General features: G+C 51.3%; 2 protein-coding genes across 11 annotated transcripts in view; one reads left to right on the top strand and one right to left on the bottom strand.

Annotated features, from left to right (window-relative positions):
- Window positions 1-3592, bottom strand: part of TMEM175 (transmembrane protein 175) — a 35533-nt gene extending 31941 nt beyond the window's left edge. For 3 of the 7 annotated variants that reach the window (XM_033213391.1, XM_033213394.1, XM_033213393.1), the window contains exon 1: window positions 3441-3572. The gene's annotated coding sequence lies outside the window, so the exon portion shown is untranslated. Of the gene's footprint in view, window positions 1-2364; window positions 2557-3440 lie in introns of those variants that run through there. The other 4 variants (XM_033213392.1, XM_033213395.1, XM_033213396.1 and 1 more) reach the window with 3 other exon arrangements.
- Window positions 3593-3595: 3 nt separating this feature from the next.
- The window catches only part of GAK (cyclin G associated kinase), an 81568-nt gene continuing 60923 nt past the window's right edge, over window positions 3596-24240 (top strand). For 3 of the 4 annotated variants that reach the window (XR_004437757.1, XM_033213386.1, XM_033213385.1), the window contains exons 1-4: window positions 3596-3938; window positions 20668-20729; window positions 21537-21596; window positions 22315-22429. Coding sequence is in view for 3 of the 4 variants with exons in the window: in XM_033213386.1 (XP_033069277.1) it covers window positions 3794-3938; window positions 20668-20729; window positions 21537-21596; window positions 22315-22429 (382 nt within the window). In the remaining variant the exon portion in view is untranslated. The remainder of the gene's footprint in view (window positions 3939-20667; window positions 20730-21536; window positions 21597-22314; window positions 22430-24240) is intronic. The other variant, XM_033213387.1, reaches the window with a different exon arrangement.

The following is a 24240-nucleotide window of genomic DNA, read 5'->3' as shown; positions in this document are numbered from 1 at the left end:
ATAAATTCAGGCCGGGCGCGGTGGCTCACGCCTGTAATCTCAGCACTTTGGGAGGCCGAGATGGGCGGATCACGAGGTCAGGAAATCGAGACCATCCTGGCTAACACGGTGAAACCCCGTCTCTACTAAAAATACAAAAAACTAGCCGGGCGAGGTGGCGGGCGCCTGTAATCCCAGCTCCTCGGGAGGCTGAGGCAGGAGAATGGCGTAAACCCGGGAGGCGGAGCTTGCAGTGAGCTGAGATCTGGCCACTGCACTCCAGTCCGGGCGACAGAGCGAGACTCCGCCTCAAAAGAAAAAAAAAAAAAAAAGACTATAAATTCAGTTTTGGATATATACATGTTTATATACGTAGCGGTATCTCAGAACAAACATCCGAGAGTTCATATGAGATACGGAGATAGATATTCGGGTTAAGATGGTTACTACGGCATCTACTTCAACGCCGATAAATAAAGGTGCTCCAGAAATATTTGTAAGATAAGTAGTCCGACTCTGGTTTCCAAAGTGATGACAAGGTTTAGAAATGTCCAGTCAATCCCAGGTCATGCCAGTGTAAGTTCATGGCCTCCAAATGAGTGCTTGAACGCTATCATGCTTTCCAGTTATTCGCTAGGTTTTTCATAACAGCTATTTTAGATCTTTTTGACACTGCTTAAATCTTGGGATTCCTACTTCCCCTCTCACTTTCACTTGAAGCTTTTCTTTCCTCATTCCCAATGAAAACAGAAGCCATTAGAGAATTCCTTCACCTTCATTCCAATAAATACATAAGGTCACCTGCAACTGCAGCCCATTTTTCTTCCTAAGTGTTTTTCCTATGTCCAAAGCAAGTATCTCTACCTATGCTTTGGATGTCATTCCCCTCCTATGTTGTAAGAGACAGAAGATATCTCATTAAGATAGAATTATCTTATTATTCCTCTTTTTTCTGTACCAGCAAACCTTCTCTCCCTTCCATCAGCTTTAGGCTGCTCAAGAATCTCTCCTCTTAAAACATCTCAATACTACATCATCCTTCTAGCTCTCTAGAGCTAAGGATGCTGAATTTGTTGGCCTAAAGTTGTTCATATTCTCCTCCACAGACAAACGTCTTATCTCCACTTGCCACCTCTACCTCATCATCTCTTCATTCCTCTACTATGGTGATATGTAGCTTCCACCTCATTACTCCAATGAAGCTATTCTTAGTGAGATCACCAGTGATCCGTTGTGAATAAATCAACACGTATCTTCCATTTCTTTTTCTACTTGACTTGTAAGTGGCATTCGACACTTAGCTGCATTATCTGCCCTGCACATCCTCGTTCCTTGGCTCTGTGACAACACTCTCTTGGTTTTCTTCCTCCTTCACTGGCTGCCCTTTCTCCAAAAGCTGTCTATTCTCTGAAGATTCTAACCTCTTTATGTCTAGTATGCCATCTCTGTTGGTCCTCTCTTCAGCTCCTAGAGCCAACTGCCACCTCTATGCTGAGGATGCCCAGATGTCTGTCTCCAGCAGGGATTCTTTCCCGATCTCTCAATCCTTCTATTCCACAGTCCACCAGACAAATGCACTGGCTGGAAAAGCCAGAACTTGCATTAAATTTTAGCCGTATCACTTGTTGACCCTGGCCAAGTAACGGCATTGTTGAGCATATTTTCTCATCCCAAAATAAAGGGGTTAATTATACTGTGCATTCTTCACAAAGATGTTTTAGGACCATTACAATGAACACTTACAGAAAAGGATGTTGCAAGCAATGAATCAGTGCATAAGCTAAGCTATTGCTACTGTTATTTATTTATTTTTTTTTTTGAGACAGAGTCTCACTCTGTCGCCGGGGCTGGAGTGCAGTGGCCGGATCTCAGCTCACTGCAAGCTCCGCCTCCCGGGTTTACGCCATTCTCCTGCCTCAGCCTCCCGAGTAGGTGGGATTACAGGCGCCCGCCACCTCGCCTGGCTAGTTTTTTGTATTTTTTAGTGGAGACGGGGTTTCACAGTGTTAGCCAGGATGGTCTTGATCTCCTGAACTCGTGATTCGCCCGTCTCGGCCTCCCAAAGTGCTGGGATTACAGGCTTGAGCCACCGCGCCCGGCCTATTTTTGTTACATGTATTTTTAAAGATCTCATTTGGCCACATGTAACACTTCATTCCATAAAATAGATAAGTGTTCCAATGAGCTGAGTCTATTATCTTTTAATGATAAAGATAACAGATGTTAGCTTCTGGGACGGCTAAAAGGCTGATTTGAGCTTTAGAATCCATTTTTGAGTTTGAGAACAAATAACTCTATGGAAAGGGTTGCAACCTCAAATGACTATAAGAACCAGGCAGGTAACATACATGAGCCAATCTGGTCAGGCAAACGACTGTGTCTTACCTGAAGGGATCGCTCTAGGTAACTGGTAACACACATCATTTGGGGTCCAATATTGACAGGTTTGATTTTTCCACAGAAGCTGGAAAACTAGGTTTTTAACGTTCAGGCCTTTCAATGATGATGATGATGATGATGATGATTTTTTGAGGTGGAGTCTCAGGCTGGAGTGCAGTGGCGCCCGCCTCCTGGGTTCAAGCGATTCTCCTGCCTCAGTCCCCCTAGTAGCTGGGATTACAGGCATCCGCCACCACGCTCAGCTAATTTTTGTAATTTTAGTAGAGACGGGGTTTCACCATGTTGACCAGGCTGGTCTGAAACTCCTGACCTCAGGTGATCCGCCCGCCTCGGCCTCCCAAAGTACTGGGATTACAGGCGTGAGCCACAGCGCCTGGCATCAGTCTTTAAATGACAGCAACTAATTCACCTCCTGCTACCCAATCCCAACCCCCAAATACTGTGTGGGCCAAAAACTAAAAATGCACTGTCGGTGAGCCATTTCCTCATTATCCTAGAAGGAAAGTCACCTTTTCATCTCCAAATGGTTGGGCATTATGAACCCTTCCAAGTGGTTCATGAGGACTTGCTTTTGCCTTGGAAAATGTCAGGGTGCGAACGAACCTTGAGGGTCACAGCAGTCTCTGCAGTGTTGTGGTTGCCCAGGACGAAGGTTTTCTAGCCCACAGCTCCCACTATTGGTCACTGCCCCAGCCCAGACCCTAACCCTCTGCTCGGAAGGCAAGGCAGAGCAGCAGCGTTTCCCTTGCCAACTGGATGCCTGGCTGCTGGGAGGGGCCTGCCAAGCTTAGTCGCTAAGCGTCACAGGAAACTCCGACCTCCATGAGACAAAAACCAAGTATTTATTGATAGCTTAACGCACGCTAACTCCTTGCTCCTTAGCCAACTGAGAGAAAAATTCGCGAACCCATTCGCAAACGCAGCGCTAACAGCAAACGGGAGGCTGACTCCACCCAGAGGATGGCGAAGCGCTTAAATCGAAGACATCTGAGAAGGAGCCTCCCAGAAAACAGACCATGTGGGGGAACGGTACCGGGAGTTGGGCTGGGGCGCTGAACTACCTGGGCGGGAATCGCCGCGGCGACCGCTCCGCGCGCCTCCGCTGGAGTCAGCCCGGCCGGGAGCTTGATAACCGGAAGTTCATCACAAGCTCGGCGACGCCGCGCACGCGCTGTCTCCGTCAGCCCTCCGCGCCTGAGCGCGCAGCCAGGAAGTGAGGCCGCGGCGGAGGGGACACGGCTGGGCCCCGACGCCGCCTGACGCGACGCGTCCTCACGCGCGAGTACGTCACGGCGTCGGGGCGGAAGATGGTGCAGCTCGGGGCCGGCGGTTGCTGAGCTGACCCGGACGGCTAGGGAGCGGGAGCCCGAGCCCGACCACTCCGGCTGCCGCGGGGTGCGGCGCAGCCACCGCCATGTCGCTGCTGCAGTCGGCGCTCGACTTCTTGGCGGGTCCAGGCTCCCTGGGCGGTGCTTCCGGCCGCGACCAGAGTGATTTCGTGGGGCAGACGGTGGAACTGGGCGAGCTGCGGCTGCGGGTGCGGCGGGTCCTGGCCGAAGGTGAGGCCCCGGGTCGACAGCGCGGGTGCGGCCGGGGAGTGTTGTCTCCGGGACGCTGGGGGCAGCGTCAGCTTGGAGTGGAAGGGCGTGGGTTAGGGGTCCCAGCGTGGGTTGTGGGTCAGGGTCGGCCAGGGGAGGATCTCTGCCGAGGGCGTGGGTCAGGGCCCGGCGAGGGTCACAGTGGGGGCCCCGTAGGTCAGTGCCTGAGGGCGGTGATTGCGGAGGGCGAGGCTGGGACCGGGGTACTTTCTGGTGATAGGAGTAGGGTCAAGTTGGAGCAAGGCCTGGGGCTTGGGGAACCCCCCAGGGTGGGTGGGGGAAGATGTTAGGGTGAGGTGGGGGATGGTGGCAGGCAGGGAGCTTGGGTGGGGGCCTACAGTGGAGGCTGAGGGAGGGTGCTAGAAGGCCCACAGCTGGAGTCAGGAGGTGAGCGGTGCAGGAGGTGGGTTTAAGCCTTGGCCTTTTGCCGGACGTCTAGGATTATTGAGCAGGCAGGGACAGGACTGGACTTTGGAGGTTAGGGCTGATTCTTCTACAGTCCAGGGAACTTGACAGTAGGTGGATGCACACGTGTTGCAGGTAGTTGCGGTCGTAGCCTGCGGGGTGGGGGGTTGGCTGAGGGTAGACAGGGCTCTGTCTAGTGATCCCCATTCCTCTTCTTAATGCCTCAGTGTTTCTCTTCCCGGTGAACATCTACTCGTGTGATTCTGTGTGTAGTACAGGAAACAGAGCCAGTAGTTGCGACCTATACAGAACTTGCAGAGTGGACAATCACTCAGCTTAAGTCCTCTTGAGTCAGTCTTGAGTCAGTTTTGTCTCTGCGTGCCATTTCTAGCTGCCTGAACGTCCTCTCCGTTCACACGGGATCGATCACCAGTGTCAGTGAGTCCCCTTCTCTCTTGTGGATTTTCCTTCCATTTGTTGTCCAGTGGTGCCTGGAGGTGTGTTACGTTTCACTGGCTGTGAAGTTTGTTGGCTAAACATGGTTGACTTCGGTGCGGAAGCGTGACTCTATTCTTCTGTATTGGCACAGGGCGAGGAGTGAAGTGACACAAAGCCCTCACCCTCACCAGCTCCGTGGTACCTCTCAGGGCTGGAGGGTTAGCCTGTCCAGGTGCCTGCCCTGTGACCAGACAGGAAACTATCCCAGACTTCTGATTATCACAGAAGGTCTGCGGAGACATTTTGACTGCAGCGTTATCACACACTTTGTCTCCGTTGTGGTCAAAACCAAACAGATTTTGGGTACAATTTGGTCAGAAAGCTCCAAGCTCTTCTTTCAGAGGTGGGGGCTGAAGTGTGATACTCTTTCACATCTGTTAGAAACAGATTTCTCTCAGATTAGCTCATTTATTCTGAAAATACTAGGTGGTTATCTTCATTCTTTAAGAAATTCATAGTGGATAGGACTTGGTTTCTGGAACCTCAGACCGGTGCTCAAGCGGCGGAGAGACAGAGGCAGCATAGGGACAGATCCTTGGCAGTGGGATCCTTGGGGTGGTACACACAGTGTGAGCTCTGGGAAGGAGTCAAGCAGAAGATGGCACGCATCAGGGTTTGAGGGATGGAGATTGCACCCTCCCTGGGTCCCGAGAGGAAGATTTGTGTAAAGAAAGAAGCCTGTGGGTCACTTAGCACCCAGGAAGAAGAACAAGGAAATGTGGGCGGCCACTGAGGTTGTGCAAAGGAACTTGTTTCCCTTTGCTATCTAGGCGAGTCAGGAGATAAAAATAACCTACGCAATTAGGAGCTGTAGATTTCCTCCTTGTGAGCTTAATACGTGGCCTGCAGCCTCCTAAGTTCTTTGAAGTCTCTTTGAACTGAAACAGGGTGTGAAAGCTGAATTAAGTAATTTGTATAAACATACTTAAATAAGTTTTGTCTGGACAGCAACCTTAGAACATAGGCTATGGGAGTTCAGGCTGTCTTGTGTGAACATGGCGATGGCCCGTAATCTGAACCCTTGAGTACAGATGTTTATGATTCCAGAATTTTTCAGGTTTCAGAATGATCATTGCAGCATATAACCTGTATATCATGGGATACTCCCAGAGAACTTGGGAAAGTATTCTGTAATTGAATACATTAATGTTTCTGTAATTAAATGACTAAATAGTCTCACTGTGGGATAAAGTCTGTGATTAGCTCCATATCAATTCATGTCAGGTTTTATCCCAAATGAGGTTATGATAGACTAGGATTTGCTGTCAAGTGAGTTAGGAAAAAACGGTTTTCTTAACTTTTAGGAATTTGGACTTGTGGTGTAAATGGGTTTTTAGGTAGAACTGTGGAACCAGATAGCTTTCTAATTTCTTCATATTTGTTCTGTCATCTTCCTTTTTTTTTTCTTTAAGAGACGAGGTCTTGCTGTTACTCAGGATAGATTTGAACTGGGCTCTGGGTCTTCCTGCCTCGGCCTCCCGAGTAGCTGGAATTACAGGCGTGTGCCGTTTCCCACCTGGCTAGTCTTCACTTTTTTAAAAGGCAGATTATCAGGAGCACCAACCGTGTCAGAGATGCCCAGGGCAGGTGTATGCTGTGTGTTCTTTGTTTTGGGTTCTGCGTGCCGTTGCTTTTGAAATGGAGCCTGCTGTGCCGACTGCAGGGAAATCCACCTTCCCTGTGTGGCTGACTTGAACTCGGTGTTACTGCTAGTGAGGTAAATTGGGGCAGAAAATGAAAACAATGCTGCACAGTTCTCGTGTAGTTTAAGCGTAACTCACCTCGTGCGTTTGGTTGGGTGCTGCATGTAATTTCTGCCAGCCAGCAGCCTTTGTGTGCCATGCTCAGTATTAGCTGAGTGGCTGGGACCACTCAGGAGCCTTGGGGGTCAAGCTCTGGCCTAAGGAATGGGGAGGGCACAGCCTACTCGCACCCCCAGGGCCACTTGTTTGTGATCCTGGCTTTCCACCCTTCTTCCTCTTTGACATGGCTTTTGGAGGCTTCTTCCCTTCACTTATGTAGAATTCTGGACTGGGTGAGGGCCATGGGAATGTTTAGTACTGACAGTTGCAGAATTGTGTGGTACAGACAAGACTCTTGGCCGCAAGTTTCAGAAACCCTCCCAGGTGGGCTCAGTGGCAGGGAGGCCACATGCTGGCCCTGCGTGTCCTCTGCAGGGTACACTTGAGATCATTTTCTTTTATTGGAAAGAGTCTGGCTCTGTTGCCCAGGCTGAGTGCAGTGGAACAATCACGACTCACTGCGGCCTTGAACTCCTGGCCCACGTAATCCTCCGGCCTTGGCCTCCCAAAGTGCTGGTATGACAGGTGTGAGCTAATGTGTCCAGTCTTAGACAGATCTTAAAAGTAGATAGACCCGGCCGGGCACAATGGCTCATGCCTGTAATCTCAGCACTTTGGCGGCAGAGGTGGGCAGATCACCTGAGGTCAGGAGTTCGAAACCAGCCTGGCCAACATTCCAAAACCCCATATCTACTAAAAATAGAAAAATTAGCTGGGCATGGTGGCGTGTGCCTGTAGTCCTGCTACTCAAGAGGCTGAGGCAGGAGAATCACTTGAACCCGGGAGGCGGAGGCTGCAGTGAGCCGAGATTGCGCCATTGGACTCCAAGCCTGGGCGACAGAGCGAGACTCTATTTCAAAAAAAAAAAAAAGTAGACCCTTAGGTTGCTGTGGCGAGCCAGCCTTGTAGCACACCCTCTTCCCACATAGGACTTGGGACTGAGGGCATCAGCCTCTGAAGCTCTGTGCTGTTCTCTTGGCCACCAAGGTTCTGTCATCCTTGCTTCTTTGTACCTCTGCTGGACCCAGAGCCTGAAGTGCAGGGGGTGCACTCACCCAGGGAGGCGTGTGGGGCAGTGCAGAGCGCAGGTAACCAGGGACAGTTGCTGGGTGGTCAGAGCGCAGGTAACCAGGGAGGGGTGCAGGGCGGTGCAGAGCGCAGGTGACCAGGGACGGTTGCGGGAGGATGCAGAGGTTGCAGGAGGGTGCAGAGCGCAGGTAACCAGGGAGGGGTGCGGGGCAGTACAGAGCGCAGGTAAGCAGGGACGGCTGTGGGGCAGTGTGGAGCGCAGGTAACCAGGGTCTCTGGGGCTTGGGTAGTTGGTTCTAGGTCATCAGGCCTGTGAGGCTCATATTCTGCCACGTGAGTAGCTGCCCTCTCACGGCCCTTCTCATCACAGAGTAGCTGCCCTCTCGCGGCTCTCCTCATACCCCCTTCACTTCCAGGTTGATGGCTTGATCATCAACCTTTGTCCACTTTGACTAGTTCCCAGTGTGAAATAGTAATGGTCAGAACCACCATGGCAACATTTAGGGGCTGTTAGTATTTGCCGAGCTCAGTCCGTAGTGCTTTATGTGGATTGTGTGTGTGGAGACCAGCTCTGTCGGGGAGACCCTAACCCAGCGGCGCTAGAGGAATTAAAGACACACACACAGATATACAGAGGTGTGAAGTGGGAAATCAGGGGTCTCACAGCCTTCAGAGCTGAGAGCCCCGAACAGAGATTTACCCATGTCTTTATTAACAGCAAGCCAGTCATTAGCGTTGTTTCTATAGATATTAAATTAACTAAAAGTATCCCTTATGGGAAATGAAGGGATGGACTGAATTAAAGGAATAGGTTGGGCTAGTGAACTCCAGCGGGAGCATGTCCTTAAGACACAGATCGCCCTTGCTATTGTTTGTGGTTTAAGAACGCCTTTAAGCAGTTTTCCGCCCTGGGCAGGCCAAGTGTTCCTTGCCCTCATTCTGGTAAACCCATAACCTTCCAGCGTGGGCATTATGTCCATCATGAACATGTCACAGTGCTGCAGAGATTTTGTTTATGGCCAGTTTTGGGGGGCTTATTCCCAACAATGTGGTCCTCACGGTAGCCCTGGAAAGTGGGTACTATAATTACTCCCATCTCGCAGAAGAGAAAAGTGACGTTTGTGGAGATTAGTCACTTGCCAGAGGTGGAGTTGTGGAGTGGGGGCTTGGAGCCCGAGGGAGGTGTCCTTAGGGCCCTCCCTGCCCCCCGCGGGTCTGTGCATTGTGCCCTGGAGGAGATGTCTGAGCAGCTAAGGTAGCAGAGGCGGCTGGAGCGGAGTGTGACAGGCCAACACGGCTTCGTGCTCGGCTGCGGCCCACCTAACCCGTGGCAGGAGCAAGCCTGTTACTTCTGTGGTTTCTGTCTGTTGACACGCAGGGACATCACTGTCTGGGAGGACCCCCTCGGCTGAATTAGCCGTTCGGGGAGGTCACTGTCGGGGGGGGGGACCCCTGGGGTGAGTTAGCCATTCAGGGAGGTCACTGTCAGCGGGGGGGGGACCCCTGGGGTGAATTCGCCCTTTGGGGAGGTCACTGTCAGGGAGGACCCCCTGGGGTGAGTTAGCCGTTCAGGGAGGTCACTGTCGGGGAGGACCCCCTGGGGTAGGCTCACCACTGGGAGAGGTGATGGTTGGGCTGGGCCGCTCCCCATTCCTCCTGCTGTGCTCCGTAGACTCCTGGTGAATCACTCGTGGTTGTGTCTGCGTGGGTGCGCATCCCTGTGTCCCAGTCCATCCGTGCTCCTGTAACAATATCATACGCTGGGGTCCTGTGAACCACAGACGTTTATTCCTCAAGGCTCTGCAGGCTGGAAGTCTAGGCGCAAGCAGATCTGGTGTCTGGTGAGGGTCCAGCACCTTCTTGCTGTGTCCTCACAGGGCGAAAGCGGTGAGGGAGTGCTCTCTGGGGCTTCCTTTATTAGGGCAGTAATATCCCAGTCCTGAGGGCTCCACCTTCATGGCCTGATCACCCCCAAGGAGGCCCCACCTCGTAACACCATCACCTTGGGTATTAGGATTTCACACAGGAATTTTGGAGGGGACACATTCATTCTGTAGTGTGGTGAATTATGTGTGTATTGAAAGTGTTGGTGTGTAGTATTTTGTGTTAGAAAAGTGTCTTTCTTAAAAGCAGCCGAGTTGATTAAAAAAGATACTCAGATCTGCCTGTAGTGGTCCTGTGCTGACCTCACTGTCCCCCGGCACTCAGTACTGTCCCCAGCGTGCCCCGTGCATCCTACACCCATCCTGGTGAGAGGTGTCCTTAGCCCCTTGCATGGATGCTGGTGGGCTGTGTGGGGGAAGGTTGCCCAGCTCTGCTCACGGGGCCTGCAGGCTGCTCGGGGGCGGCAGACTCTAGTGTCCCGAGTCCTCGGAGTGTCCCCTGGGGGTTTGTTTTATTTGAGAATTTTGATGGGATTAGAAAGTATCAAGCTTTGATTTGTGCCTTTCTGAGTAGTGAGTTTGATAACGCTTATTTGCTGCTCAACCTCCCCTTCTGGCTTTGCACATTCATATCCTGTGCCTGTTTTTTTTTTATTTTTATTTTTTTGAGATGGAGTCTTACTCTGTTGCCCAGGCTGGAGTGCGGTGGTGTGATCTCAGCTCACAGCAACCTCCTCCTCCTAGGTTCAAGAGATTCTTGTGTCGTAACCTTCCAAGTAGCTGGGATTACAGGCGCGTGCCACTACACTAGGCTAATTTTTGTATTTTTAATAATAGAGACAGGGTTTCGCCATATTGGCCAGGCTGGCCTCGAACTCCTGACCTCAGGTGACCTGCCTGCCTCGGCCCCCCAAAGTGCTGGGATTGCAGACAGGAGCCACTGCGCCCGGCCTGTTTTTCTTATAGTTAAAGAAATTTAAATTATTATGGACATAACACTAAAATATGTTGAATTTAAGTGCTTTGACAAGTGCTTTTACCTGTGTAGCTAAAACACCTGTTGCATTGGAGGACAGTCAAGTTACTCCAGAAACCCCTTGTGCCCCGTTCCAGTCATCCTTCCCTCCCCTGGCCAGGTGAGCCCTTGCTCCTGGCTTCGGCTCACCGTGACTGGTTTTGCTGTCAGGACCGTTGTGAATGTCGAATCCTACCCCGTGCGCTTTTCTGGCTGGCTGCTTTTCTTGACGTTCGTAGTTTTGAAGTTTCCTTGTGATGTTTGTATCAGAAATGTGTTCCCTTTATTGCTGAGTTGGATTCAGTTTGTGTGGATGTACCACAGCTTTTAAATCCACTCACTTGTTGATAGATGTTTGGGTTGTTTCCATTTTGGGCTATTGTGATAGTCTGTTCTCACACTGCATAAACACCTGAGATTGGGTGATTTGTGAGGAAAAGAGGTGTAATTGGCTCACTGTTCCTCAGGCTGTACCGGAAGCATGGCTGGGGAGGCCTCAGGAGACTCTCAGTCCTGGTGGAAGGCAAAGGGGGGGCAGGGAAGAGAGTGAGGGGGAGGTGCCACACTTTCAGGCAACCAGATCTCACAGGAGAGCACCCACTATCCTGAGAGCAGCCCCCGGGGTGGGGAGGGGGGTGAACGCCACCCTCATGATCCAATCAGATCTCACTATCCTGCGGGCAGCCCCCCCCCCCCCCAACTCCATCCTCATGACCCAATCAGATCTCACTATCCTGAGGGCAGCCCCGGCCACGCCCCCCTCCTCATGACCCAATCAGATCTCACTATCCTGAGGGCAGCCCCCGCCCCAACTCCATCCTCTTGACCCAATGGGATCTCACTATCCTGCGGGCAGCCCCCCCCCCCCCCCCCCCCCCCGCCCCAACTCCATCCTCATGACCCAATCAGATCTCACTATCCTGAGGCAGCCCACCCCCAACTCTGTCCTTATGACCCAATCAGATCTCACTGTCCTGAGAGCAGCCCCCCAGGGTGTGTGGGGGGAGGACTCCCTCCCCAGTGTCTAACCAGATCTCACAGGAGAGCACTCACTATCCTGAGAGCAACCCCCCGGTGGAACTCCGTCCCCATGATCCAGTCACCTACCACCACGCCTCTCCTCCAACATTGGGGGTCACAAGTGAACATGAGATTTGCGTGGGGGACACAGATCCAAACCGTATCCACTGTTACAAATAAAGATTCAAATCATATCTGCTGTTATGAATAAAGTCGCTGAGAACATTTTTTCCCAAGTCTTTTTGTGCACGTGTGTTTTCCTTTGTCTTGGGTAAAAAATACCAAGGAGTAGGATTGCCGACTTAGAGATTGGATTTAGGTTGAACACCACATGAAACAACCAAATCTCTTCCACAGCAGCTACCCCATTTTGCATTTCCACCAGCCACACTGGAGAGTTCCTGGCTCTCCTCTTGCTCACCAGTGTTTCTTGTGGTCTTTCATTTTGATTGCATCCATTCTTGTGGGTGTGCAGTGGTGTCGATCTCATTGTGATTTCATTGGAATTTCCCTGATGATAATGATGTTCAGCAATGGTTTTTTTTCTTTTTTGAGACGGAGTCTTGCCCAGGCTGGAGTGTAGTGGCGCCGTCTTGGCTCACTGCAAGCTCCGCCTCCCAGGTTCAAGCAATTCTCCTGCCTCAGCCTCCCAGCTAGCTGGGATTACAGGCGTGCACCACCAGGCCCATCTAATTTTGTGTATTGTAGTAGAGATGGAGTTTCACTATGTTGGTCAGGCTGGTCTCAAACTCCTGCCTTGGCCTCCCAGAATGCTGGGATTGCTAGCATGAGCCACTGCGCCTGACCTTTTTGTCTGTTCTTTATTGGACAGGAGTTGGGAGAGTCTCTGCTTATTTTGGATACAGGTCTTATGTTTACATATTTATATAATTTATGTGAGAAACAGAAGGCAAGCCTTAGCTGTGATCACTCTGCTGTCTCAGGCCAGGCTGCCTCAGGGAACCTGGGCCTTGAGATCTGGCCTGGCCTGAGCACTTGATGTCTTTGTGCCTCCACTCCCCACCCCTCCACTCCCTGCGCTTGAGATGAGATCTTGCTCTGTTGCCCAGGCTGGAGTGCAGTGGCACGATCCTGGCTCACTGCAGTCTTGAACTCCTGGGCTCAAGCAGTCCTCCCACCTCAGCCTCCCAGGTAGCTGGGACCACAGGCACTCACCACCACGCCTGGCTAATTTTTAATTTATTTCTGGTAGAGATGGAGTCTTGTTAGGCTGCCTGTAGGCTGTTCTCAGAACTCCTGGGCTGAAGTGATTCTCCCACCTCAGCCTCCCAAAGAGCTGGGATTGCAGGTGTGGGCCACTGTGCCTGGCGTGTGCCTGTTTCTTAAATGGCAGAGTATGTGCAGTAAAGGGGGTACGACAGGGTCTTGGAGGCGCCTGGCATGCTCTTCTTTAATGTTCTATACGTTACTGTTATTTTACAATAAACTGTATTGTTTTGAGTTCATTGTCGGTTCCCACGCAGCTGTGAGAAAAGATGGAGATCTTGTATATTTCAGACCCTTGCCCGGTTTCCCCATGGGTGTCGGTCGGGATGCCAACCCTGGTGCAGGTGAAGCTGTGGAAGGCTCCGTCCCCGCAGGGAGCCCTCGTGCCACCTCTCACAGCCTCGCCATTTCCTTAGCCCCTGGAAACCCCTAGTCTTTGCTCTGTCTGTGATTTTGTCATCCGAAGGCTGCTGTGTAAGGGGAAGTGCAGAATTCTTCAGGCAGTTGTGTGTGTCAGTAGCTCGTTTCCTGTGGCGAGACTCCTCTGTGTGAATGTGCGCCGCTTGCCCAGCCAGCCACCCGTGGAAGGACATCTGGCTGTTTCCGGTTTTGGCTATTACAAATAAAGCTGCTGTGACCCTCGCATATGGGTTTCTGTGTGAATATACGGTTTCATTTCTGGGATAAATGTCTAAGAGTGCAGTTGCTGGTTCACGTGTGGTAATTGTGTGTTTAGTTTGTTAGAAAACTGCCAGATTGTTTCTTGAGTGGCCATACATTCCCACCAGCAATGTAGGGGCGTATCAGCCTGGTTAGACTGCTGTAACAAAAGACTCCAGACTGAGTTGGGGAGCAGTAGAAATTCAGTCTTGCAGTTCTGGAGGCTTGAAGGCCAAGAGCAAGATGCTGTCAGTGCTGATTCCTGGAGAGGCCTCTCTTGCTGGTTTGCAGATGCTACTTTTTTTTTTTTTTTTCCTTTGAGACGGAGTCTCGCTCTGTCACCCAGGCTGGAGTGCAGTGGCGCCATCTCGGCTCACTGCAAGCTCCGCCTCCCAGGTTCAAGCAGTTCTCTGCCTCAGCCTCCTGAGCAGCTGGGATTGCGGGCGCCTGCCACCATGCCCTGCTGATTTTTGTGTTTTTAGTAGAGACGGTTTCACCATGTTGCCCAGGTTGGTCTCAAACTCCTGACCTCAAGTGATCCGCCCACCTCGGCCTCCGAAAGTGCTGGGATTATACAGGCATGAGCCACCGCACACGGCCAATGCTGCCTTTTTGCTGAGGGGATGCTGACATCTCTGGTGTGTCTTCATCTTACAAGGACGGCAGTCCTATTGGATTAGGGCCCCACTCATGGGACCTTATTTATCCTTAATTACTTCAGGCCCATCTCCACGTAGGGTCATCTGGGGCTTCCGCAGACGCATTTTGGGGGCACACAGTTCAGTCCGTAACAGTGAGTTTCTCTTTATACTCACCAGCATTTGGCGTCATCATTTTTATTGTGATCATTGTGATACATGTGTAGTGATACTGCCTTGTGGTTTTGATTTGCATTTTCCCAATAGCTTGGGAGTGCTTCTTTGCCATCTGCATATCTTCAGTGGTGAAATGTCTGTTCATGTCTTTTGCGCACTTCCTAATTATGTTTTTTGACCAAGTTTTGAGTGTTCTTTATTGTAGATACAAGTCCTTCGTAGACATGGGGTTTTCAAGTATCTTTTCCTAGTCTGCAGCTTGTCTCTTCATCCCCTAAACAGGGTCTTTTTGGACGCAGACTCAGACCAGTTAATTAAAAAACAAAACTGGGTCTTTTGCAGATCCAAAGTTTTTCATTGTGAAGTGTGATTTGTTGTTCTTTCCTTTTATGAATCACGCCTTGTCACAGCTAAGGATTCTTAGCTCTTTATCTTAAAGATTTGTCTCTTTTGTTTTTCTGAAAGTTTTAAACCTTCACAGTTGTGCATTTGTGTCCGTGTTTATTTTGATGAATTACTGTATGTGGCTGACGTTTACATGAAGCTCATTGTCCGGCACCATTTGTGGATCTTCCACGGAGTTGCTTCTGTGCCTCTGTCAGAAATCATCTGGATGGGCCCGGCGCAGTGGCTCAGGCCTGTAATCCCAGCACTTCGAGAGGCCAAGGCACCTAAAGCCAGGAGTTCGAGACCAACCTGGGCAACACAGTGAAACCCCGTCTCTACTAAAAATATAAAAATTAGCTGGGCGTAGTGACACACGTCTGTAGTTGTAGCTACTGGGGAGGCTGAGGCAAGAGGATTGCTTGAGCCTGGGAGGCGGAGACTGCAGTCAACTGAGATTGTGCCACTGCACTCCAGCCTGGGTGACAGAGCGAGACTGTCTCAAAAAAAAAAAAAAAGAGAAATCACCTGGATTGGTTTGTGTGGCTGTTTCTGCAATTTTCTTTCCATTCCAGTCATCTTTGTATCTGTCCATCCGCCAGTACCACACAGCCTTGATTAATTTAGCTGTATGGAAAGTCCTGAGATCAAGCCCAGGTATTGCTATCTTTAAAAATTATGAAATATTTTAAAATGCGGAAAAATAGCAAGAGTAACGTATCAAACACCTGTGTCCTGCTATCCAGAGTAAATGTTAACCTTTTAACAAAATAGTGTCTGGGACCGGGTATGGTGGCTCAACCCTGTAATCCCAGCACTTTGGGAGGCCAAGGCAGGCAGATCATGAGGTCAGGAGATCGAGGCTATCCTGGCCAACACGGTGAAACCCCGTCTCTACTAAAAATACAAAAAATTAGCCAGATGTGCTCGTGGGCACCTGTAATCTCAGCTACTCGGGAGGCTGAGGCAGGAGAATCACTTGAACTTGAGAGGCAGAGGTTGCAGTGAGCTGAGATCACACCACTGCACTCCAGCCTGGATGACAGAGCAAGACTCCATCTCAAAAACAAAAGACAAAAAACCACCAACAAAAAAACACAGCATCACTGATGTTACTTTTAACATCTCTAACGCAGTATCACTCACAGTGCAGGGAAAGCGTAAGGAAGATGAGCAGGAAGGACGTGCTTCATGTGGTGGATTGGAACCAAGTGGTGGGTGTGGCTGGAGAGGAGGAGGCTGGGGAGGCACCCAGAAGACCTGTGGCCCTGCTAAGGTCATGCGGCGCTGAGGCCTTTTGAGCCTTCTGCCTTTCCAGTCATGGCATCTGAAAATGAGGGGAGTTTTAGTTCCTCCTTTTTTTCATGTTTAATCTATTTTTTAATTGACAGATAAAATTGATATCTTTGTCATGTATGCAAAGATGTTTTGAAGTATATCTGTATTGTGGAATGACCACATCTAGCTAGTTAACACATGTACTGCGTCATAGTCATCAGTTTGGGGGCATTTTTCAAGAATGGAATCTCTCATTACTAACCGTATAGTCACCATGTTGTACAGTGGTCTCTTGAGCTTATTCTTCCTAGCTAACTGAAGTTTTATGTCTTTTGTTAGTTTTTCCTTTTTGATCTTTATGCCTTTTATTAATTTTTCTAGCTTTCTTGCATTAACTAGGATTTCCAGTAAAATGTTGTCTCCCGGTGCTGAAAGCAGACATCTTGCCTTGTTCCTGATCTTAGCAAGAAAGCACGATTAAGTCTTATGTTAGATGTCAGTTTTTTGTAGTTGTCATTTCTAAATTTTGTTGGTGATCCAGTGTTCCCCATTCTGCTAATGTCGTTTACTACAGTGATTGATTTTTTTAATGTTACACCAACCTTGCATTCCTGGGATGAATCCCACCTGGTCATGACGTAGTATCCTTATTATGTTTTGCCGGAATCAATTTGCTAGTATTTTCTTGAGGATTTTTTGTGTCTGTGCTCATGAGTGATCTCTTTCCTTAATTTGGTCTTTATACCTTTCTTTGGTTAGTGTTAACGCTAACCTCAAGAAATGGGCTGAGAACTCTTCTCCTCTCTCTAATGAAAGACTGTTTATAAGCTTGTTGTGATTTCTTCCTTAAGTGTTTGATATAATTTAGCAGCGGAGCCATCTGTTTTCTGTTTTCTGTTTCATGGATTTCCATTTACTTCCTTTCATTTGTGTTTTTCCTCACAGATTTATTTATTATTTAAATATTTCAACAGTTGTGTTGAGATAAAAATGAGATATACAGGCTGCATGTTTTGAATGTTTCGGCTTGTGTCATGCATGTTTCTGTGTGTCACACACTGTGTCTGCCGCGCTAATCAATTAGGCAGCGGACATGCACATCGGCGCCACGTCTCCCTCCTCCCCGTGGTGACCCTTCGCCCCGCTTTCCTGTCCATCCCAGGAAACCACTGATTGACTTTCTGTTACTATAGGTTTGTTTGCATTTTGTAGACTTTTCTGTACACAAAGCTGTAGGTATGTACTCTTTTTGGTCTGGCTTCTTTTACTCGGCATACTGCTTTTTAGTGTGTCATTCACGTTGTTGCATGTAACAGCAGTTTCATCCTTTTTATTGCCGGGTAGTGTTACAGCTGTGACTAATTTGTTCACTCACCTGTTGATGGACGTTTGGGTTGTTTCCGTGTTTAGGCTGTTGCGCATGAAGCTGCTGGGTACAAGTCTTTGTACACACGCTGCCCTCGTTTTTCTTGGGTAAATACACAACAGCGTAATGTCAGGGCTGGATTGTTGGTTTATGTTAACCTTTTTAAGAAATCGCCAATGATCATGAAGTCAGGAGATCGAGACCATCCTGGCTAACACAGTGAAACTCCGTTTCTACTAAAAAATACAAAAAAATATTAGCCGGGCACGGTGGCTGGTGCCTGTAGTCCCAGCTATTTGGGAGGCTGAGGCAGGAGAATGGTGTGAACCCGGGAGGCGGAGCTTGCAGTGAGCTGAGATCCGGCCACTGCACTCCAGCCTGGGTGACAGAGCGAGACTCCGTCTCAAAAAAAAAAACATTGCCAAAATGTTTTCCAGAGTGATTGTGCCATTTTTCATTTCCAAAAGCTGTGCGTAAGCATTCCAGTCGCATCACATCCTCAGCAGCACTTGGTCTGGGCAGTTTTTAAATGTTGGGTGTTCTGTTAGGGGTGGAGTCCTATCTTAGCAGCTGCAGTTTGCATGTCTCTCATGGGCAGTGGTGCGACACGTTGTGTGCTTGTCACACGTGTGTCTTTGGTGATGTGTCTTCATATCTTTTGCGCATTAAAAATTCTGTTGTGTTCTGGGCGTGGCGGCTCACACCAGTAGTCCCAGCACTTAGGGAGGCTTCAGCCCCGGAGTTTAAGACCCACCTGGGCAACTTGGCAAAACCTCGTCTCTACAAAAAATAAAGCACTTAGCTGGGTGTGGTGACGCATGCCTGCAGCCCAGCTTCTTGGGAGGCTGAGGTGGGAGGATCACTTGAGCCCAGAGGTGGAGGCAGTGGGTTGTGAGAGTTCCTCTGCAGTCCATCCCGGTGACAGAGTAGGACCCGTCTCAGAAGAAAAAAAATTGTTGTTGTTACTTGGATTTTTAAAATATTTTCTCGATAGAAGTCCTTTATTAGGTATATGATTTGCAAAACCTAGTCGTGATTTATCTTTTCATTCTCTGACCAGTGTATTTCAGAAAGCAGAAATTCCTGAAGTCCATTTGTGATTATTTTTCTTTTACGGGTCATGCTTTTGTGCCCTATCTAAAAAATCTCTGCCTAACCACGGGCATGTGAAAGCACAGGTGGTTTTTGTACGTTGCTCTTACATCCGACAAGCGTCCGGAATGCGTTTATTAGTTACAGTAGCTTTTCTTTTGCAGATTTCACCAGATTTTCTACAGATAAAAATATTTTTACTTCTTTCTTCATCTGGATGCCTTTTATTTCTTTTTCTTGACTGATGGCACTGGCGAGAATTTCCTCACAGTGTCGACCCTCAGTGGTGAGAACGAGGATCCCTGCCTCCTTCCTTCTCTTCGGAGGATCTGACTTTGCACCATCAAATGCAGTGTTCCTGTTGGTCTCTCACGATGCCATCTATCAGGCTGCGGAGGTTTCTTTCTGTTCCTTGTTTGCTGAGAGTTTTAAATTTCATGATGTGGTTTTTCCACTGCAGAAAACTAAAAGCTAAGCAAATTAGACCCCAAAACAATAGAATTAAATTGATTTTCAAATGTTAAACCAAGTCTGCTCTTGATGTCTTGTTGGGCTTGGTTTGCTGTTTTATGAAGAATTTTTGGGTCCACGTTTGTGAATGATGTTGGTGCATAGTCTTTTTTATATCTTTTCCTCTTTTGGGCGTCAGAGAAGGAGGTGCCCTCTCTTGTTCTAGGTATTGGTGATCTGTCCTTTCTCTCTCTCTCTCTGTGGATCAGTCTGTCTAGAACTTACCAGTTTCATTTGTCTTGAGAGAACTGCTTGTGGTTTTGTTTTTCCCTTCTTGTTGACCTCTGTTCTTAGGTTACTCGTTTCTGTCTCTGGAGTAGAGCAAGTGAAAGGCAGTGGCGTATGCTCTGGGGACGTGCATGCTGAGGCCGTGCGTGGGGAGCCGTGCACGCTGGGGCCATGTATGCTGGGGTTGTGCGTGTGGGTCTGTGCACGCTGGGGCCATGTACACTGGGGCCGTGCATGGGGGTGCCGTGCACGCTGGGGCTGTATGTGTGCGGCTGTGCACGCTGGGGCCATGTACGCTGGGCCATGTACGCTGGGGTCATGTGTGTGAGGGTGTGCACGCTAGGGCCATGTACGCTGGGGTCGTGTGTGTGAGGGTGTGCACACTGGAGCTATGTATGCTGGGGCTGTGCGTGTGGGACCGTGCATGCTGGGGCTTTGTGGGGGGGAGCTGTGCACACTGGGGCCGTGCACGCTGGGGTTGTGTGTGTGGGGCTGTGCACTCTGGGGCTGTACGTGTGGGGCCGTTTACGCTGGGACTGTGTGTTGGGGGGGCCATGTACGCTGTGGCCGTATACACTAGGGCTGTGGGGGGGCGTGTACGCTGGGGCCATGTTGGGGGGGGCCCGTGTACGCTGGGCCTGTTGTGGGGGTGCTGTGGTGTACGCTGGGGCTGTGTGTGTGGGGTTGTGCACGCTGGGATTGTATGTGTGGGGCTGGGCACGCTGGAGCCGTATATGCTGGGGGGCTGTGTGTGTGGGGCCGTGCACGCTGGGGCCATGCACGCTGGGGTTGTGTGTGTGGGGCCATGCACGCTGGGGCTATGCGTGTGGGGCCGTGCACGCTGGGGCTATCCGTGTGGGGCCGTGCACGCTGGGGCCGTGTACACTGGGGCTGTGTGTGGGGCTGTGCATGCTGGGGTTGTGTGTGGGGGGCTGTGCACACTGGAGCCGTGTATGCCGGGGGCTGTGTGTGTGAGATCGTGCATGCTGGGTTTGTGTGTGTGGGGCTGTGCACAGTGGGGTTGTGTGTGTGGGGCTGTGCACACTGGGGTTGTGTCCGGGGTGTGCACACTGGGGTTGTGTGTGTGGGGCTGTGCACACTGGAGCCGTGTACACTGGGGGGCTGTGTGTGTGGGGCCGTGCACGCTGGGGTTGTGTGTGCGGGGCTGTGCACACTGGAGCTGTGTACACTGGGGGGCTGTGTGTGTGGGGCCGTGCACGCTGGGGTTGTGTGTGTGGGGCTGTGCACACTGGAGCTGTGTACACTGGGGGGCTGTGTGTATGGGGCCGTGCATGCTGGGGTTGTGTGTGTGAGGCTGTGTGTTGGGGGGAGGCGTGTACGCTGGGGCAGTTATGTTTTGTAGAAAACTGCTGGCCGCAGCCACAAGTTAATTGTATTTTACCTAGTGAAGGTGTTTTTTAAGCCTAATATGTTAAATAAAATCATAGGTTAAACTGACAAGTCTTTTTGATTTTCAGGAGGGTTTGCATTTGTGTATGAAGCTCAAGATGTGGGGAGTGGCAGAGAGTATGCATTAAAGGTAATGAACCATTTCACACCTTCTCCGGATGTTTGACGTATGTAAGGGAACTCTCTGGTGACAGTGTTTTCAGGGATGCGTCCCTGTTACTTACGTTGTTTCCTTTTACAGCCTGGACATACTTGTCCCTTTTACTTCTACTGAAGCTCAGCAGTCTTGGGTGCTGCAGGAGCCCTGGTCTCCGGCTTTGGGCTTCGCACTCCTGTGGGCCCTGCCTGCCCTGCGTAGGGGGCTGTGCTGGGGGTGACCTCATGGTGAGGTCTTGGCCTCCATGTGCCAAAATAAGGGCTCTATGAATACAAGGAGTTTAAAAGCTGCTTGTAAGAAATACGTGTTGACAGCATGTCTGTAAATAGGGGTCACTGTGGGAGGGTCTGTACTATGTGGTTTTGTCCTGAGACGTAAGAAGGTTCCATTTGCTGTCACCATGCTGGGCACCAGGGTGCCCCCCCCCCCCCCCGAGAGTGGGCGCAAGTGGGCCTGTTCTGGTGGTCTGCACGCATGCCGCGCCCATGTATGCAGAGTGTCTCCGCTCTGCCTTCTTGTCTGTCTCATTTTACTCCGGCCTGTTTGGAGGAAAGGCTCCTGTTTTTGCCTTTTCTTGTGTCCTCGGATCACAAAGATCTTTCGAGGGTCTTGATCCCGTCACGTTTTTACTTGGGTCAGAGGTGGAAATGCATGAAACAGGGGAGCTGTACTGGACGCATTGCGATGCTCTCTCGCCTGCTTATGTCTGAGATGACGCATCGGGTGAAGTGGGAAGGTAAACTTTCTTTCATCTTTTGTGTGTGCTGTTTCCTGATACAGAGGCTATTATCCAATGAAGAGGAAAAGAACAGAGCCATCATTCAAGAAGTTTGCTTCATGGTATCCTTTTCCTGGAACCAGGAGCCAGCACAGTGGCTTTGGCAGGCACAGGCCTGCATCAAGCTGTGGCCGCCAGTGGCCAGGAGGCTACTCTGTGACATTGTCTTTCATGTGTTAAAATCGGCTTTTTGCTTTTACCAAACTTACCTGTAGGTGACTTCTAGTAAGAAGCAGTTTTTTTCTGTTTCTTACTGCCAGGGTAGTAGTCAAAAGTTTCAGAAGTGTTGGGAATGGAGTTGTTCCTACCCAAGAGGTCTCCCTGCCCAGTGATGGGCTGGTCACCGCAGTGGATGGGCCGGTGACTGCCTCAGACTGCTTGTCTTTCCGCTCCTAGCTCTGTTCACCCGCTGACTGCCTGAGTGCAGGTTCAGGTGGGCACAGCCGCTCCACAGCCTCCCTGTGCACAGCCCCTGAGGGCCCTGCCTCCTCCTGTCGGGCGCGGGACGGGCTTTGGCGTCGCTGTGGTCAGGTGTGTGTGGCCGGCGTGCCTGCCTTTGTCCCTGCCCTCTCCTGCGGCTTCTCCTGTCTCTGTCTGCCTTTCTTGTGCTTATGGTCATCCACTGCTGTCTCCCTCATTTTCCGCTCTGACGTCTAAAATTGTAAGGGGGTTCATTCAAGTATTCTGACTTCAGCGTCTTAATATTGTATACATTTATTTTTAAGCACATGGAACTGTGTACATGGTTCTGCACATTCTCCTTTAACAAGACAACTGCAGAAAAAGCTTTCCGGCCACCCGAACATCGTACAGTTTTGTTCTGCAGCGTCCATAGGAAAAGAGGAGTCGGACACGGGGCAGGCTGAGTTCCTCCTGCTCACAGAGCTCTGTAAAGGTAACGTCCTGTGAAGGCTGGCTTGGTGCATCTAACCCAGCGGAGGCTGACCTGGTGCCTCCTGACCCAGCGGAGGCCGGCTTGGTGCGTCTAATCCAGCGGAGGCCAGCCTGGTGCTTCTAACCCAGCGGAGGCCAGCCTGGTGCCTCTTGACCCAGCCGAGGCCGGCTTGGTGCCTCCTGACCCGGCCACACGGCTGTGAGACATGCCCAGCACCTTCTCTCAAGCTGTGTTGGTCTTAGCGGGAAGCGCGGGCAGCTGTCTGACAGGAGTTCTGTGAGAGGCCCACGCTGACGCCCCGTGACCTCCCACCATCCGGGTGGGCCCCCTGTGTTGTCTCCTCACAGAGCTGTGGGCAGCCAGAGAGCCGGGCTCCCATCCTGCCTGTCTCCAGTGGCAGCACGGGGTGGAGCATGGTGGCCTTCCGTGAGCGGTGTTGAGCAGGGTGGAGGAATTGTCCTTCTCAGGGCTCTGGGTTCCCAGCGGGGTGGAGCGCAGTGGCCTTCCGTGAGTGGCGTTGAGCAGGGGTGGAGGAGTGCTGCTGTCTGTCCTCGTCAGGGGCTCTGGGGTCTTGGCGAGGAGAGGAGAGGCTGCAGAGGTGGACGACTCCAGGTCCCTCTGTGGATGCCCGACCTCATGAGAGTTGAGCCCAGGAAGACAGCAGAACAACTCCGTGGTCCGTTGGGCAGGACAGGAAGGAAGGCCAGTGAACTGGGGCGGTGCTTTCGGAGAGTTCTGGGGGCAGAGTGGGCTGTGTGAGTGACTGCGGGGGATGTCGTGTTGGTGTCACTGGAGCCCATGCTGACTGGCCTGAGACCTGGCCTAGCCTTGCTGAGCTTCAGGCTGTGTCTGTAAAGAGGAAACAAGACCTGTGCCTCGGAGGGTGGCTCCACCCCCACCCCCTGCCTTGTGCCAGTGCCCTCCAGAGCTCCTGGGCCAGGTGGCAAGGGGAAGTTGGCACTCGGGGAGGCCTCAGAGTTGCGGCCTGGCCACTGAGGGGGTAGTGACACCAGTGGCTCCCCTGCGTCTGTCACCCAGGCAGGGAGAGTGGGGACAGGAGAGGCCGGGAGCAGCAGGAGAGACAGGCAGGGAACCCCACAGAAGGAAACCTGTGCAGAGGGCACCTGTAGTCGCTTGAGAGCTGTTGTCCAAAGCCAGCCCCTGCTCAGCCGCCAGGAGCAGCTGTTCCTGCATGCTGGCTGGCGCGGGCCTGAGGGGACAGGTAGGGATGAGGCAGCAGGTTAGCAGAGGGGGCAGCGGGAGGGGCGTGTGTCCAGAAATGGAGGGTGAACAGGGGGGTTCTGAGCTGAGGGGGGACCCCCGCAGTGAGTAGGGCCCTGAGCTTTGTGGAAGGGGCCCTGTGCTTAGTGGAGGGGGGACTGCACTTAGTGGGGTGGGGGGATCCTTTGTGGGGAGCTTGCATTTAGTCAGGGGGCCCTGAGCTTAATGGAGGGGGAACTGCGCTTAGCAGGGTGGGGGATCCTTGCTTTGTGGGGGTCCTGCATTTAGTTGGGGGGCCCTGAGCTTGAGGGAGGACTGCACGTAGCGGGGGGGCTCTGTACTGCTGAGGGGGGGTGTCCCTGTGCTACGCTGGGGGAGCCCTGTGCTGAGTGAGGGAGGGTGGACTGTGGGGTGTAAGCTGCTTGGATGTATCAGCTGCACCTGTGAGTGCCCTGTCGGCAGGGTCTCCTCTCTGCAGCTGTGCCTGGGTGGAGCTGGGTGAGACCTGACTGCCTACGGGCCCCTGGCTCTGCCCATGCTCCTCTGCCTGGGGGCCCCACCTGGCCCTTCCTTGGTGCCACGCCTGGCAG

Source organism: Trachypithecus francoisi, unplaced genomic scaffold, assembly GCF_009764315.1.
Source record: "Trachypithecus francoisi isolate TF-2019V2 unplaced genomic scaffold, Tfra_2.0 Lachesis_group1, whole genome shotgun sequence".
Lineage (NCBI taxonomy): Eukaryota > Metazoa > Chordata > Mammalia > Primates > Cercopithecidae > Trachypithecus > Trachypithecus francoisi.
This window is presented reverse-complemented; position numbering and strand designations above follow the sequence as displayed.